Source organism: Gekko japonicus, unplaced genomic scaffold, assembly GCF_001447785.1.
Source record: "Gekko japonicus isolate JY-2015 unplaced genomic scaffold, Gekko_japonicus_V1.1 scaffold341, whole genome shotgun sequence".
Lineage (NCBI taxonomy): Eukaryota > Metazoa > Chordata > Lepidosauria > Squamata > Gekkonidae > Gekko > Gekko japonicus.
The window spans coordinates 448,295-463,268 of NW_015170898.1; the positions used below are offsets into that span (position 1 = coordinate 448,295).

The 14,974-nt window shown below is 42.3% G+C and overlaps 2 protein-coding genes across 9 annotated transcripts in view; one reads left to right on the forward strand and one right to left on the reverse strand.

Annotated features, from left to right (window-relative positions):
* HNRNPA2B1 (heterogeneous nuclear ribonucleoprotein A2/B1) overlaps positions 1–4,206 on the reverse strand; it is a 14,444-nt gene extending 10,238 nt beyond the window's left edge. For 3 of the 5 annotated variants that reach the window (XR_001482713.1, XM_015418590.1, XM_015418587.1), the window contains exon 1: positions 2,580–2,691. Coding sequence is in view for 4 of the 5 variants with exons in the window: in XM_015418590.1 (XP_015274076.1) it covers positions 2,580–2,642 (63 nt within the window). In the remaining variant the exon portion in view is untranslated. Of the gene's footprint in view, positions 1–2,579; positions 2,692–3,980 lie in introns of those variants that run through there. The other 2 variants (XM_015418589.1, XM_015418588.1) reach the window with 2 other exon arrangements.
* A 97-nt stretch (positions 4,207–4,303) lies between these two features.
* Positions 4,304–14,437, forward strand: CBX3 (chromobox 3). Of its 4 annotated transcripts, none has more exons than XM_015418591.1 (6): positions 4,304–4,389; positions 6,019–6,069; positions 9,437–9,579; positions 10,673–10,838; positions 11,544–11,638; positions 12,419–13,175. In XM_015418591.1, the coding sequence occupies exons 2-6, from the start codon at positions 6,046–6,048 to the stop codon at positions 12,543–12,545; spliced, it is 555 nt and encodes a 184-aa protein (XP_015274077.1). In that variant the 5' UTR covers positions 4,304–4,389; positions 6,019–6,045; the 3' UTR covers positions 12,546–13,175. The 4 variants fall into 4 exon arrangements, with proteins under 4 accessions (XP_015274077.1, XP_015274081.1, XP_015274078.1 ...); XM_015418592.1 differs by having other exon boundaries at positions 4,368–4,796; positions 12,419–14,437; XM_015418594.1 differs by lacking the exon at positions 4,304–4,389 and adding an exon at positions 4,594–4,656 and having other exon boundaries at positions 12,419–14,437.
* Positions 14,438–14,974: the final 537 nt, after the last annotated feature.

Sequence of the window (14,974 nt, forward strand, 5' to 3'; positions counted from 1 at the left end):
GGGGGGGGGAGAGCCACTGAAGGAAGAGCGCAGCAGCCAAACTGCGCATGTGTGCGCATGCGCAGTTTAGCCGGGAGCCTGGATTGCTCTGGACGGATGCGCCGGCAATCCCACGGCCACGCTTGATGCGGCATTCAAGGTAATTCCTCCTCTGTAGGTGGTTCTTTTTTACAGCGGCTTTTCCGGCTTTAGGGACAGGTGCGCGCCACTTCCCAGATGTTGCGGTGAGATCGCGCCCGTTTGCTGCGCCCCCGATCTGTCCCTCTCCTGGGCCAAAACCTTCCGTGTGACCGGGGCCAGTGTTCCTACACTACCACCATAGACTATGGCAATCCAATAAATCCTTGCTATAAAACTGAAACACAGCTTCTACTGATGAGTAAATAAACTGAATACTGCTACAAATTTACTAATACTATAAGCGGGAGCCCACGAGGAACTTGCAGGGAGGAGCATCCCATTTCCCTGCCTTTGCTTCCTCCTCGCTGCCCAATCTTGTCACACACCCCACCTCACTCATGCCCACTTTCTCCTCCCACCCCTTCTCTTTCACTCTTCCTCTGGTTTTTTTCATCCCATGGGGCTGGCACTTAGCTACCTCAGCAACAGGGATAGCTAGGGAATCCCACACCTCCTTATCCGCCCATCCCACAGGTCATTGCCTTGGAAGTGACAGGACAGTGAGTCCCACACCTCCTCCACTGCCTACTTCCAGTTTTGTTGCTGCCAATGGGGCAACAGCCACTTCATCAGTTAAGAAGCCTTGGTGGCTTTCCCTCCATGCTCCTCTCCAATTTCGCCTTAGCAGCTGAGGTCACACCATGCTGGCTTCTGCTTCTTCTGCCCCTCTCCTCCTCCTCACACACCTCGTCACCCGTTCTCTCTGGGTTTTTTGGTACCCCCTTTAATTTAGCATTCTTCTACCAACCGGAGTCACCCCCAGGTTTGTAGAATAGTCCTCCTATCTCCATGGCCCCAATCTGTGAATTTTAGTATCTGCAGATAGGGTCATGTTGAGTTAGATATACTCATGATGCTTCCATATTAGTTGTTACAGCAATCGCTACATGAATATTCTAATAATGAAAAATGCACTAGCCTGTGTTAATATAATTGAAATGGATGCAAGACATAGTCCAATGGACAATTTTCACAATTAAAGATTAAGCCACATTATTATACAGAAACCTGTTCCTTAACCCAGAAAAACAAAATTAAAGGTTCTGCAACTAATTTGTTAAAATGTTCTGGAGATGGAAAAACAAGCAGTTTAGCTGTATCTCATACACATTTTCTATACCAGCTCCCTAAAACATACCAGGTTACTTGTTGAGATAGGGGGATTATTCAAGAAACTTAGGTGTTTCCCTATGAAGGTCAACAAGGCTGTCTCCCAAAACAAGATTTATCTGTTTTTATTCTGTTGACATAGCAGAATACTTCTTAATATCAGTGTCAGGAGCAATGCTCCCTCTAACCTGTGGAGTCTTGTGAGCAAAATTCTACTTTGTGAGCTACTGGCATTAAAGTTGTGAGTGAGCGATTTGGCTACTGCCTAAATAAGCTTGCTATGGAGCCCCCCTTCCTGAGCTAAGACAAAAATGTGTGAGCTGGAGGCTAAAAAACTGAGTTACCTCACACTAACTCAGCTTAGAGGGAACACTGGTCAGGAGGCAACACCAGAATACCTCAGCCTCTATGCTGTTGGCCCTCCAGAGTAACTGGTTGGCCACTGTGAGACAGGATGCTGAACTAGATCTCTGATCTAGCATGCCTCTGCTTATGTTTTAAATAGGAATCTTCAAAGACTGTTCATGAGTTTCAGCCATTTGATTACATAGTATGGGACTTAAAATTCCACAATGTATTGAGTAATTAAATAAAGACAATATCAGCAAAGAACAGAAAAAGTCATAACATGTTATTTTACTAACAACAATCATTTAAACACATACAATACTTATGATTCCATTGTCGATGGCTAAAATATATTACAAGGCAAATTAGTGCAATTTCTAAGACAGCAAAAGGATAAAGTGAAACGATGGGGGCAGTTCTTTGCTGTGAGTGTGCCATGGAGACCTAAATCTATTGTATATAGACGCTGCCACAGAACACAAACACCGATTTTAATAGATTTTTCATCTCAGGAAAACTGAAAAATTGAGTTAGTGGCTACTCAAAAAGGTAGTTTCTAAGGGCTACTCAGCAGTAAAGTGATTAAAAAACACTGTTCAGTGATTGAACCAACTCCCCCGCCTTCCCAGGGAAGATGGCTCCGCCATGTGACGACTCTAAGAGGTACTCAGCAGGCTCGGAAAGAAAATGGCGCCGAGCACCACTAAGGGGAGGGGAATCGCTCCCAGAAGGCCAAGAAAGGGTACTTTATCCCCACCCGGCGCATCTGCGTCCCGTTTTCTCCCTCAGTAGATTACGGAGGCGATAACGAGGCACCTCCTATAAGTCCTCTCTAATGAGACTAGATCACTCGATTCTCGACTTCTAGTTCGTTTTCCCCTTCCCAGCCCTCCTTTCTTTCCCAAGCGGCTCATGAGACACTAATCAGGCAAGCCACCGACCTCCATAATTCCCCCTTGACCCTGGCCGGGCTCCGGAACCCGCTGCTGCCGCCGCCTCCCCATCTAACCGCCGCTGGCCCTTCCAGAACGTTCCTCCTCCGCCGCCTCTAACGTCTTCAACCAGACGAAAAAACCAAGTTCCGCCAATTGCGCCACCAAGCGTCTCAACTAGTAAGCTCTGCGTCACCTCACAGCGCTACGCTAATAGCGTACTATGCCGCATTTAGTTCTCTCACCAGCGCAAGCATACCGCAATCCCGAGCGCAGACTGATGTAACACCCCAGCCTTGATTTCCACTGCTAGCGTAGCAGGCGCCATATGCTTAGCGTAAAATCGTTTCAGAATACGGGCCAGTTGTTCTCATAATGGCGGACTTCGTTCCTACGTACTTTAAATTTGAATCTTTACCAATCTTCTCATTTACTTCGAAAAGGACACCATATTTTGAAATCATTATAATCCCAAGGCTGTCAAAGTAAACTGGACAGAAATACAACGTACAGACCCGCCGATTTCATGCAATCTCTGGACATTATTCGAAATACAAAAGTCATTTTATTGGGGACGTTCTTGGAACAGTTATTTCATAAAGGTTTTGTTTGTTGAATGAAAGGGTAGGTCATTAATTATGTTCGGTCCGAAAATGTCCGAAGTACGCATCGATACTACTTAAGACTCTTTCGGCAGTTTCCGAGTATGACCGGCCATCTTCGGTAAAGGTCGTTCCAACTCCGAAGTTCACTCGTCCCGTAATTTAGCGCCTTCGAGAACTTCCGGAAAAAACCCGACTGCCATAAAAGCCTTCGTGTCGTTTTCCGGAAATTGCCGAAGAGGTACGAAGAATAATAAACGCGCCAAAAAGGGAGGGGGCTTAAATTAACTAACGGCCCATACCCCCCCCCCCAAGCACTAGGGTTGCCTGGGGGGGGGGGGCTGAGGTATATAAAATGTGTTATTTCCTTTGAGCAATTTCCTTTGAGAGATTTCCTTGGATCCTAAAGTCCAACGACCTTCCCTCATGATCGGGGAAAATCGCTAAAAACGATTGGTAAGGTTTTTCTCCCTAGTTCGCTTTAACGTTTTCCACCCAAGAACCTCACAGGGGCAAACGATAAGCGAGCAGATCTGTAAGGACAAGGACCGTGAAACAAGCCACCATTCGTGTTCCCCCACCTTGGCGCGCCAACTTCCCCCTCCCCGGGCTCGTAGCCGCTTCAAAGGAGCTAAATTCTCAAAGAAACCCCATCTAAACCCTTCTCCTCGCCGCGCCCGCCATTTTGTCCCTCAACCCACGTTCAGTGTGAGGCCCTCTTGGTGAGCAGGAAACTCGATAGAGACACACAATGGGGTGTGGAGGGGGGGGGGAGAGTCGGCCATTATGGAGCCACGCCGTCCGTTACCTCACTCACCCAGTCGCTCTCCCGATCTCCACGAGGCATCTCGGGTCGCTGAAGAAACGGAGAAGGAAAGCGAGTGGGTTCTGGGATGCGATGCCTTGCCTCGGTCGCTCCGGCGGCTTCTCGGGTCTACACGCGGCAGAGGCGACCACAGCGGACGTGTGCGAAGCGGCTACGACAGTGGCGGCGGCGGCGCAGTGAAGGGCGGGAACGAGGGAGGGAGGGGGGTGGCGCTTGCAGTGCGCAGCGGCGCCGCCTCGCCCCTGCCCAGCCCCCTCGCGGCTCCCGCCCTGGCTGCGGCTGCCGCGGCCCCTCCCCCGCTCCCCGCCCCCTCGGACGTCGTTGCTGCTGGTTCAGTGCGCGCCGGGAGCCAGGAGACTACGGGGGAGCGGAGCCGCTGGGCACCATTGAAGTCCGTATTTTTCCTTTTCCCCCTACTCTCTTCTCCCCTCTCGTCTAACTTGTCGTGTTATGTGCATAGCAGAGGCAGGAGGCCGTGGCTCGTTTGGAGAATTCGGCTTACATTTTATGTAACTCCCAGAAATAACCAGGCGTGGCCTGTCTCTCCTCCCTCGTCACGTCCCCCCCCCTTCCTCCTTCCCCTCTATCGTGTCCGCCGTTTCTTGGCTCCTCCAGGGCCTATAAAAAAGGGCTCTTGTGGCGTAGGGCTGCCTTTAAGGTAATTTCCAACTAGGTCCCCCACTCCTTTGGGGGGGGGTGGGGGGGCGGCGGCGGTTTACTTGCAGTCTGGGGTGCAGGCAGTGACCAGGCATACACAGGTTGGAACATCTCGAACCCCGTCTTCACCTTTCCTCAGAAGTAAGTGTAGCCGCCAGCCTTGGGAGTTGATCCCAAATAAGTGCATTAGCCGCCTGTGAATGGGGGAAGATACGGGAGAGGACCAGACGGGGGGAAAAAAGGTGGCGGCTGCCTGAGCCACAGTCGAAGAACAGCCGCGAGAGGCGTAGACACATTTTGTTTTTAAAAAGCCGTTGAAGTTTTTAGCGCCTCGGATGGGTGGTGGTGTGCTTGCAGGTGTGGGGAAAACGTGGCGGCGGCGGCGGTTATGGTGGAATGGTGGTGATTCGACCTCCACAGTGGCCTGGAGTTTTCCGCGCATGCTAGGGACGCGGCGTTTCCGATCGCAGCAGCCTTCTGTTCTGTTGGATATGGGAGGCCCATCCAGGCTCACTTTGCATGCATCGTCCCCCGCCCAGCCTTTTCTTGATCATCTGCCTCGTGGTTAAGCATTTAGTTCTTGAACAGGCCTTTGTGACTCTGTCTCATTCCATTTCTTCTAAGTCGAAGCGCGATGAGCGATTTGCATGGCCTAGAAGCTACGATGGTACTGCATCTCCTCCAAAGAGATGGGAACCAGGCAGGATTGCTGAGTCAAAGAGTGTTCTTGGTCTCTTCCATGCTTTTCTCATTCTCATGGCTGATGGTCCTTACTGGTTGCCAAGAGACCACACTGGAAATGAGCTGTAGTGGGATTTAGACTCAGGATTTCTATTAATTTTTTAGGAGATTTGTATCCTGCCTTTAAAAAGTAAATTGGTAAAGTAATTCTTTAAGATACAAATGTTAGATATGTGTGTGATTTTTAAGATAGGTAGATAGCCTATATTTCTATGTAATTAACCAGACCATAATCCTGAATTCTCATGACTGGTCAGAGCAATTGATCTGAATCCATGTAGTCTAAGAATATAAAATCAAACCTTACTGCTGAAAGTTTTATTACATTATTGTCTGTTATCTAGGTTTTTGATCAATAAGGCTGTCCTATAGATTTTTGTGAGTGGTAGATTAGAATGGAAGATATAAGTGAGAAGGCATGTCAAATGTCTAATAAATCCAAATAATATTAGCACAACCAAGGTATAACATCAAGGTTTATTAACTTGTATTTGAAATAACAGTCATTTTCACCACTTGGAATAATGCATTGAGCTCTTGGGGGATAGAACAAGGACCATACTTGTATTGAGATGCCTTTCTCTGAGTAATGCAACATTCCTTTTGTCATGCATTTTTCTAGTAAAAGCTCAGCAAGTCTGCAATAAAAATGGCCACCAATAAATCTACATTGGTAAGTTCATGAGCACCTAACATATTTAAGGATTTAACCACCGTGTTTCTTCAAATTTATACATTGGCATCTCTGTGTAAAAAGATACATCCACATCTTCCCTCCCCAGCATTATTCTACCAAAATACCAGATCCCAAAAAGTGAGGTTACTAGATAGAAAGCAAAGTTTGTTTTCACTCCATTTGCCACTTTCAGTAAATTTAATTTTTGTAGAAATTAATTCTTGAAGCCTGCTCTATACATAGTATCTATATGCAGTATACAGAGAAGGGGATGGAATAAGATCCAGTTAGCCTATCTTTTCATTCTATAGTGGAAAGCTGTTGAGTGGAAAGTAAGTTATAATCAGTTTAACAGATGTTGAAAAAAGTGATCAGCCTCCACTGAAAAAAAAACTGTGGCCCTGGTCACATGGCAAAGTTGCCGCGGGAGAGGCAGGGATGGTGGGTGGATTATCCGGGCGCAATCACACCCCAACATCTGGGAGGTGGAGCGCACCCGTGGCTTACCGCCTACAATGCGCCTTTAAAAACTAGTACCTCCAAGGTACTAGTAAACGTTTGCCACGGGCTGCCTCCAGACGCCTGTGGTGTGATCGCGCTGGCGCGCGGCATTCTCCTCCGGTCCCTCGTTTACCCGCCGGCGCTGAGGGAAGGACCCGTGGTGTGGTTAGTTAACTATAATGTTGAAATAGATATTGTTCCTCTTGCCTATTGTCAGAGAGTAAATTATCTTGAACTGTGTTTTGCAGATAATGGCTTGAGCATAACACTGACTGAATCTAAATACATTTACAAAACTGTCCAGACAGAGTGGCTTAGTTTAACCAGGGCAGTGTCCCCCAGACTTGGTGCCTGATCAAAGTCAGTTTCCTTTTCTCCCCCAGATAACCTTTGAGGCACACTTCATTGCAAATAAATATCCATCTATATTGCTTCTCAGTCAGAACAATGGGGCACCTATTTTCTTTGCAAGAAGTATGAAAAAGCCCTTTTTGATGTTGCATCCTACTGTCACCAACTAAGGCCAGTTAGTGAGGGATGAGATTGTGTTTTCTACCAGTGCTGAAACTTCTGAGGTTTCCTGCACTTGTTAATAGTAGTATGGGTGGAATCAGAGTCCTGGTATGTTTTCATAATCTCCCTTGGCATGATTCTATTTCTTGTATATTTGCAGAGAGGAGGAGCTCTCCCTGTATCCTCTTTCCATAAGTAATAGTGGGTAATTTACAATGGTGGCTTAATTCTCCAAGGTACATAGTGTGGGGATTGCTGAGCTAGTGATGCTGTCAAGGACCACTCAAGAGAAGGAAATAATTAGTTGGCAGTGGATATGTTCAACTTAGTTGCCCCCATAAGAATTCATACCTTGTATTTTTATACAAAGCCTATTCAAAAGGGTGGCTTTATTGGTATGCATAAATATTGATCATTGAATGATTAATGGCAATCCTGTTCTAAATGGAAGAAAGATAAATCAACTGCTGAGCTTTTAACTGAGGATGCAGTTTGGAAATAGAGAGCTTGTTGTATCAATGCATCGTTCCTAAGAAAGGGAGCATGAATTCCGCATTCTACACATTGTGCCAAGAGCTGCAAATATTGTGTATACAACTGTTTGACATCCAGCTATATTCAAAGCCCCCCACCCCTAACACGCATGCAACATTTGACATGTTTGGCAACTGTACATCTTTGGGTAAAAATGAATTTCACAATAGTGGCTTGGAAATACATGTGGGTAGATGGTCATCTAGAGAGACTTAGCATGCAATCTTGTGAACACTTTGCTTGAAGCTTACTTACCCATTGAATAAACTTGAGTATGATTCTGAGTATATGTGCTTAGTCTTACACTTAATCTCTAGTGTGCCTTTTATTTAGTATAGTTTAGGGGGGGAAATTCTCAAGTGTCTTCAGTTTTGTCTCAGTTTACATTTGTAGGAAAATACTTGGATTCTTCTTTATTTTAAGTTTCTAGGGTAGATTATAGTATATCCATAATGAATAGCTTAGTTTGAGATGCTAGTGTCAGTCTCCATTATTAGGTGAAATTAATCTCCACACATTTTCCCTTTTTCATCTTTACTGACATTCTTCAGGAAAATTTCATTTGGGTTGGTAGTTTATTAATGGGGTAAGCAGTGAAATTAGAAATTTGTCTGGATTGCATTTCAGTTAAATGGGCCAGGACAAAAAGAAATGTCTAGACTTGTGCAAGGTCCTGTTCAAGTACAGTAGATTTTCTTTCATCTGAACACCCATTCCCCTTGACATACCACAAAACACTGTTAAAACTCAGGGGGAGGGGGGCTACAGTTGACACCAAAAAAAGTCCTGGGACATTATTGGATTCATAGTTTGATCCTAACCAGTTTTGGAATCAGCATTGTAAGCCCCACATTGTAGGCTCTTGTGGGGAAAATAACATGTCTTCCTCTCATTTACCATGTCAAATTCTACTTCTCAAAAGTAGAGCATCCAAACAGTGTTCACAACATTTGCTTTTGGTTCTAACAGAATTGCAGCACTTTTAGCATGACACTAATATATTGGTTTCAAGCCAATGCATAGGAATATTACCAAAAAAATAACATATCCCATTAAACTGAATTGTGCATTATTGAGGTTGGAATGCCTTGAGGATGATGTGGATGTAATAACTTACTTAAATTTCTGAATTATGTTTGGATGTTAAATGTGTTTTATGGAGATCAATTTTAAGCTCTTTTCAATCCTGTGTTTAATCTGGTAAACTGTATAATAATAAAAAAAACTCCATCACAGCAGACCACACTAATGTATTATAGATTGTTCCAGTGGAAAAGTCTCCATTTAAGTATGTTGAGCTCTACTATGAAGCTTTTGGACATGTACATTCTGTGTTTCCTAAGGAAATTGGAAATCAAGAATGGATGATTGTGGTAGAAAAGTCTGAAACTCTGAAAAGTATCAAGTCTATTGCTATCTTTGGAGCATTGCTGTTTCTTAAGCATGTATAACTTTTAACATATATGCAAATTATTTTAACTTCTACCTTTAAAATAAATCAGTTAGTGTTTTAAAAGACAGGGTAGCTGCCTCTTAATATTTTTCTTGTTTCTTTCCACAATTAACACTCTTAGATTTGCTTCTTGCTCTTCTGTAAAGCCTCTTACAATGAATTTTAAGAATGACAAGAAGCTACATGGAGATAATTTGGGCAGAGATGGCACTGATTGCACTGGACTAAAAACCCCTCTTTCAAATGAATGTCAGATTTGAGAGAACTGAGTGTCTTACTTGTAGACCCAATTGCTACTAACCTGGAGTTGAACAGTGGTGTAACTAGTAAGAAGGTGTTTTTTCTAATTATTTTGTTTTGTAGCACAAAATGGGGAAGAAGCAGAATGGCAAAGGCAAAAAAGTTGAAGAAGCAGAACCTGAAGAATTTGTTGTGGAGAAAGTCTTGGATCGACGTGTAGTTAATGGAAAGGTTGAATACTTCTTGAAATGGAAGGGATTTACTGAGTAAGGAACTTAATTCTTTCCATTATATCACCTGTAGCAATAGTTAGTGACATGTGCTGCATCTTTCCACAGCCATAGTGCCGGTGTAGGAAGGTACATGTGCTACTGAAAACATTGTGAAATGTTTATTGCAGCCAGTCACTCAGCAGAGTGAACAGTATGTTTATCTCAAAAAGTACCTTGCCCAGTTAGTTGTATGGTGGGGATATCTACAAATTAAACTATAAATAGGGTAACACAAATACTTCATATTACTGGCTATGTTCTACTTTATGCGTTAGGAATACTAATAGTGGGCAATAGTCGAGTTAAAAGCTAGAAGCAATGACTAGGATCTGTAAAAACCAGAAATTTATGTTACTCCATTTTGAAATGAGCAAAGAATCCCAGATGATGGTTATTTAAATTGGGGGGTTTGGAAGTAATAAAGAAGATAAAAATACCAGATTAAATAATTTCCCAGAATAAGTGGTGTCCTTTTATTGTGTTTGGGCATATGTATGAATGTAAAAAAATGCAGTAATATATGTAGAAGAAATATTTGTTTTATTATTGCATGTTAAGTTAATATGCTGCTTTGTTTTTTTCTTACTGTGTTATATTTTTCTCCACCCCTATTTGCAAGGTTCTGTAAACAGATTTCCAATTTTTCCCACATAAGATATTAGGCTCTTTAACACATATAATTAAGGGAAAACTGTTTTCATAGGAGGTTAGTTGGTCCTCAAAATACCCTTATGGTCTCATCCAGAGAGGAAGATTATGTAAAAACAAAAACTTGATTATCAGGTAATAAACCATAGTTAGAGTCACATTCATAAAGTTTGGAGAAACATTCATTATTCAAGGTATAGATAGGAACTCTCAGGCTGTAGCAAGTGATGCACTGTATTCTTGGTGCTTGGGAGGGCTTCTAGTGTCCTGGCCCCACTGCTGGACCTCCTGATGGCACCTGGTATTTTTGGCCACTGTGTGACAGTGTGTTGGAATAGATAGGCCTAACATTGGCTTCTCTTATGTTCTTAAGCTTAATGTTTCTGCTTTAGATTTTTAATTAATTTCGTTGTTTCATGAACTTTGTGTTTTTTCTCAGTGCGGATAATACCTGGGAACCTGAAGAGAATTTGGATTGTCCAGAGTTAATAGAAGCTTTTCTGAACTCTCAGAAAGCTGGTAAAGAGAAGACAGATGGTGCCAAACGAAAATCTCTGTCGGACAGTGAATCTGATGACAGTAAATCAAAGAAAAAGAGGGACTCTGTAAGTTAGTTAAAAAGGTTTGGATATTGTTTCCTGAATGATCCTTGGCATACCAGCAGATCCCTTAATAAGAATTCATGGGGCACAATTTTTGCATAGTGCGCTTTTTAGGGAGCAGCTACTAGCCTCTTGGTGGATCTGAAAAGTTTCCCAGAATAACTTGATACATTTGTAAAATGTATTCCTAACTATACCGTCCTGGGGGAAAAAAGCTATGTAGAATGTTGATAGGTGAAAGGCCAGACACATTGGATTGGATCCCACAAAGCATGAGTGTGGATTCTCCTTTCCCCAAATAGCTCCAGTATTGGGGATTAAGAGACTTAGTCATTGGAAACTTCAGTAAGGAGGGGGAATCAGGCACGGTCACCTCAGTAACCAGCAGCACTTCATTGGCAGAAAAAGCAGGGAGGGGACAACTTCAACCACTTTCTCCCTCCGCATTGTAGGTGCCTATTTGCATCCACAAAGATTCCAACAATCTGTGTGTGCAGGAAAATGGTGCCTTTATAGTGCCTCCTTAGCCTCTGAACTCTTTGAAAACCTGCATGTGGGCTTCCATTTTACACGTGCATATTATGGAATTAAAGCTTGGCCTCTTTTTACAGTTCTTGTTTCATGAAGCTGTGGATTCTGTGTAGCGGCATTTTACAATTGTGGAAGGATATGTAAACTAAACGAGTTTTTCTTTAAATATTCTAACAGATTGATAAACCAAGAGGATTTGCGAGAGGTCTTGATCCTGAGCGAATAATTGGAGCCACAGACAGTAGTGGGGAACTAATGTTTCTTATGAAGTGGTACGTGATAGAATGGAAATTGCAGTAGTAGTTGAGAACACATGTTAAATTTTGATTTGCTTTGAAATTGGAATAGATTTTATTCTGCTGGTGTAAACCAGTTAATGGGGAAGTATTGACTACTGTAGTGGAAGGGATGTGATCCTCCATCTCATTGATAAGTATTATTGCTTTACTGCTAATAGAGTTTAGAAGACTTCAGGGGAGTATAAGAAATATTTCCAGAGCAATAACCCCAGTTGATCCATTGTGGTAGAAGTAAGCAGGAGTCAGCGTACTAACAGATCAGCTGCCTGATGTTACATTTAAGTTTTTGGAATCATGTTTCACTGAGTTCAGTAAATTACTGTGATTTAAAATTGCAGCCTTGAAATAGCTACTATGGAAAACCTCCTTTCTCAGTTGCTGTCAGCTTATTTACTGGTGGCATAATCTACATTAATTGGTGAATTACCATCTAGTAACAGCAATAAATAGGACTGACACCCACCCCCATCCCTGGCTACTGTAATAAGCATTGGGTTTTCTAAATGACTTCCTGTTTGTGGAGAAGAACTTTTATGATTCTTTTCTAACAATGAATTTAGAGTTATAATCCTACTCCCACTAGTCTGAGTATAAGTCTCATTGATTACAAAAGAATAACTTCCAAATAAACATGCAAAGACTGAGCTGCATGAGTTCCTACTTCTGAAAAGAGCTAGTAAAGGTGCTTCAGATACAGATTGTACATGTTGGTTAATTTTAAACAGCATTTAAGTTTATTTTTTATTAAAACAGGAAGGACTCTGATGAAGCGGACTTAGTGCTGGCCAGAGAAGCTAATGTGAAATGTCCCCAAATTGTAATTGCATTTTATGAAGAGCGGCTAACTTGGCACTCATGCCCAGAAGATGAGGCACAATAATTGTTTGGCTTTTCTTTTTTTATATATGTATAAAGATATTAACAGCTGTTTGGTTTTGACTTACCAGAAATGTGGAAAATGTCTACATTCTAATATGATAAGTTTGATTATTTTTGAAGTCATGTGTTTTGCATAAACAAAAAGAAAAAAGGGTTTGTGCTATTTGCTTTGATTATTATGGAAGAGCATTTGATACTGCTTCCTGCATATTAGGTAAAGTGTTTTATAAAGTTCATAGTGACTCTTAATGGCAGTTTGAACAAACTCACAAGTGTTTTTGTAGCTCTCTATTTTGATTCACATGCATGCATCTTTATTCCCAACTTAGTCCTTTATCAGTGCAAGTGGAGGTATACCTTTTTTAAAAACATGAAGTCAATGGAGTGGAGATATACCTTTTTAAGACTATTGAAGTCAGTAGTCTTAGAAAGGTGTAACTCTGTTCAGGATTGCACAGTAAATCTATAAGGCTGTTATTTTCTGTATTTGTAGCTACGTGGTTCTGAGAGGACCAGGTGAAAACTTTGTAGTAAGTTGAAGGTGCAGACTGTATATTGTTTATTTTATTGTAAATACTGGTGAACGGTAATCAATAAAATACTTTTATATTCTTGTTCCCTCTTCACCAAACAATGGGAAACTAAGTCTTCTGAAGGTTGTTTTTGGAAGTGATGATATCCCTATAGGCACATGCTGAGTTTCCCCCATACAGGATTGATGAAACTACTCCGTTACATGCAATCCTCGGTTTCTTTAACAGCTTTTTTGTACTGTGTCTAAATTGGCTAACATAATTTGATGATCACACAGATCTAAGTCTTGCCAAAGTCAAATCTTATATCTACTATGTTGGCAACCAAAGCAAACAGGTCTGGGTGGGGTGAGAGTATGAAAGTACCAAAGATACAGAAAATCCATTGACAGTGTCTAGATTGGGTACTGGAATACGTTCTTGAAAATGACAGAAAATTAGTTTTGATCTGGGGCATTATCTACTAAATCTTGAGGTATTTTCAACTTTCTGTCACGGCCATATTTTTCATACAGTGTAACTTGAATTATTAGTTTTAAATGTTTTGGGATAAAAGTTTCCACTTCTGTATGACTTCACAAGACTATAGGCTACTTCACATTGCTGTTAGAATAGTTGACTCATACATATGGCCAAGAAATAGCACAATGTTGATTAATGTGTTTTCCCCCCAAAGAAAGCTAAACCCTTCTCTACCATGTTAGCTGCTACTATTAGTTCAGGTGGGGCACTTTATGCTATGGTTAAAAGCATTTCCTTATACTTGTTTGCACTGAATGTATAAAAAATTGTGACCTTGTGCAGTTTATCTCTTGCTGGTGTGTGGGCAAATACCAGCAATACAAATCTTCATACTGATGTACAAAGTATGGTGATTGCCTCACTACTAGAATGTAAGTGAATGGTTACTCCACGAGTGAATGAGAAATAGCATAGGACAAACTTAGATCCTGAGGAACTGGGGCTTGAAGATTATATAAGTTCTCACAAGCTTAACTGATCAGCTTCTCCGAGTCCTCTGCCACCCCCCCCCCACACACACACACACAGTGATTCAGCAGAGTGTCTCCCCTGGATATGCTCAGCCTTCATCAGGACATTCTTTGGTTTTAATTTACAATGTGTATATGCATATCTGGCAACACCGACACTCAAATTAGATAAAGATCCCTTCCATGTTTCAGTGGCTTGATCTTGCTGTTCTTGTGACTAGTATGGAAGTCAGCCACTTCAGTGCCAAGAGTGATGCTTGAAATAAGTACTCCTGAAAGAACTGGGTGGGTGTACATGTAACTGCCAATTCTGTGTTACCTTCTTTTATAATGAGTTACTAGGCAATTTGAGAACCAAATAAAGATCACAAGGGGAAAGTTATTTACTGAAGTAAGGTACTGCTTTTACCGATCATTATATGACATCCTAATAAATGTATGGGAAATTTTCCTAGAAAAACTGCAACAAGAAGATTCCCAGGCACTTGGTGGCATCACGGCTGCCTGCTGATGGGTTTTCTGGCACCCTTTTGTTGTTTTCACAGAGTGTCTCTTCCATGAAGCCAATAGTATGTTCTGGGTTTCCTTGACCTCATTGGAGCAGGAGGTGCTGCAGAAGAGTCCAGGAGGCATCTCTTTTGTGTCTACAGGGAACAACCAGAACCAGCTGCTTACACTGTAGAAGGATACTTGGCTTAACCTTCCAGCATATAGTGACTAACCTCTGTTCCCCTTGACAGCCATTTTGTGATTGGTCCGGCACACAACGGCAACCATTTAGTGGTGGCATCTGCTCCCTATTCTCAAAATTTCAAAAGTACCAGTATCAAAAAGAGCCTTGAAGGCCCTTGAACTAAGAAAATGTACTGAAGCATTAACTTCCATGGGCTAGAGCCCAGTTCATT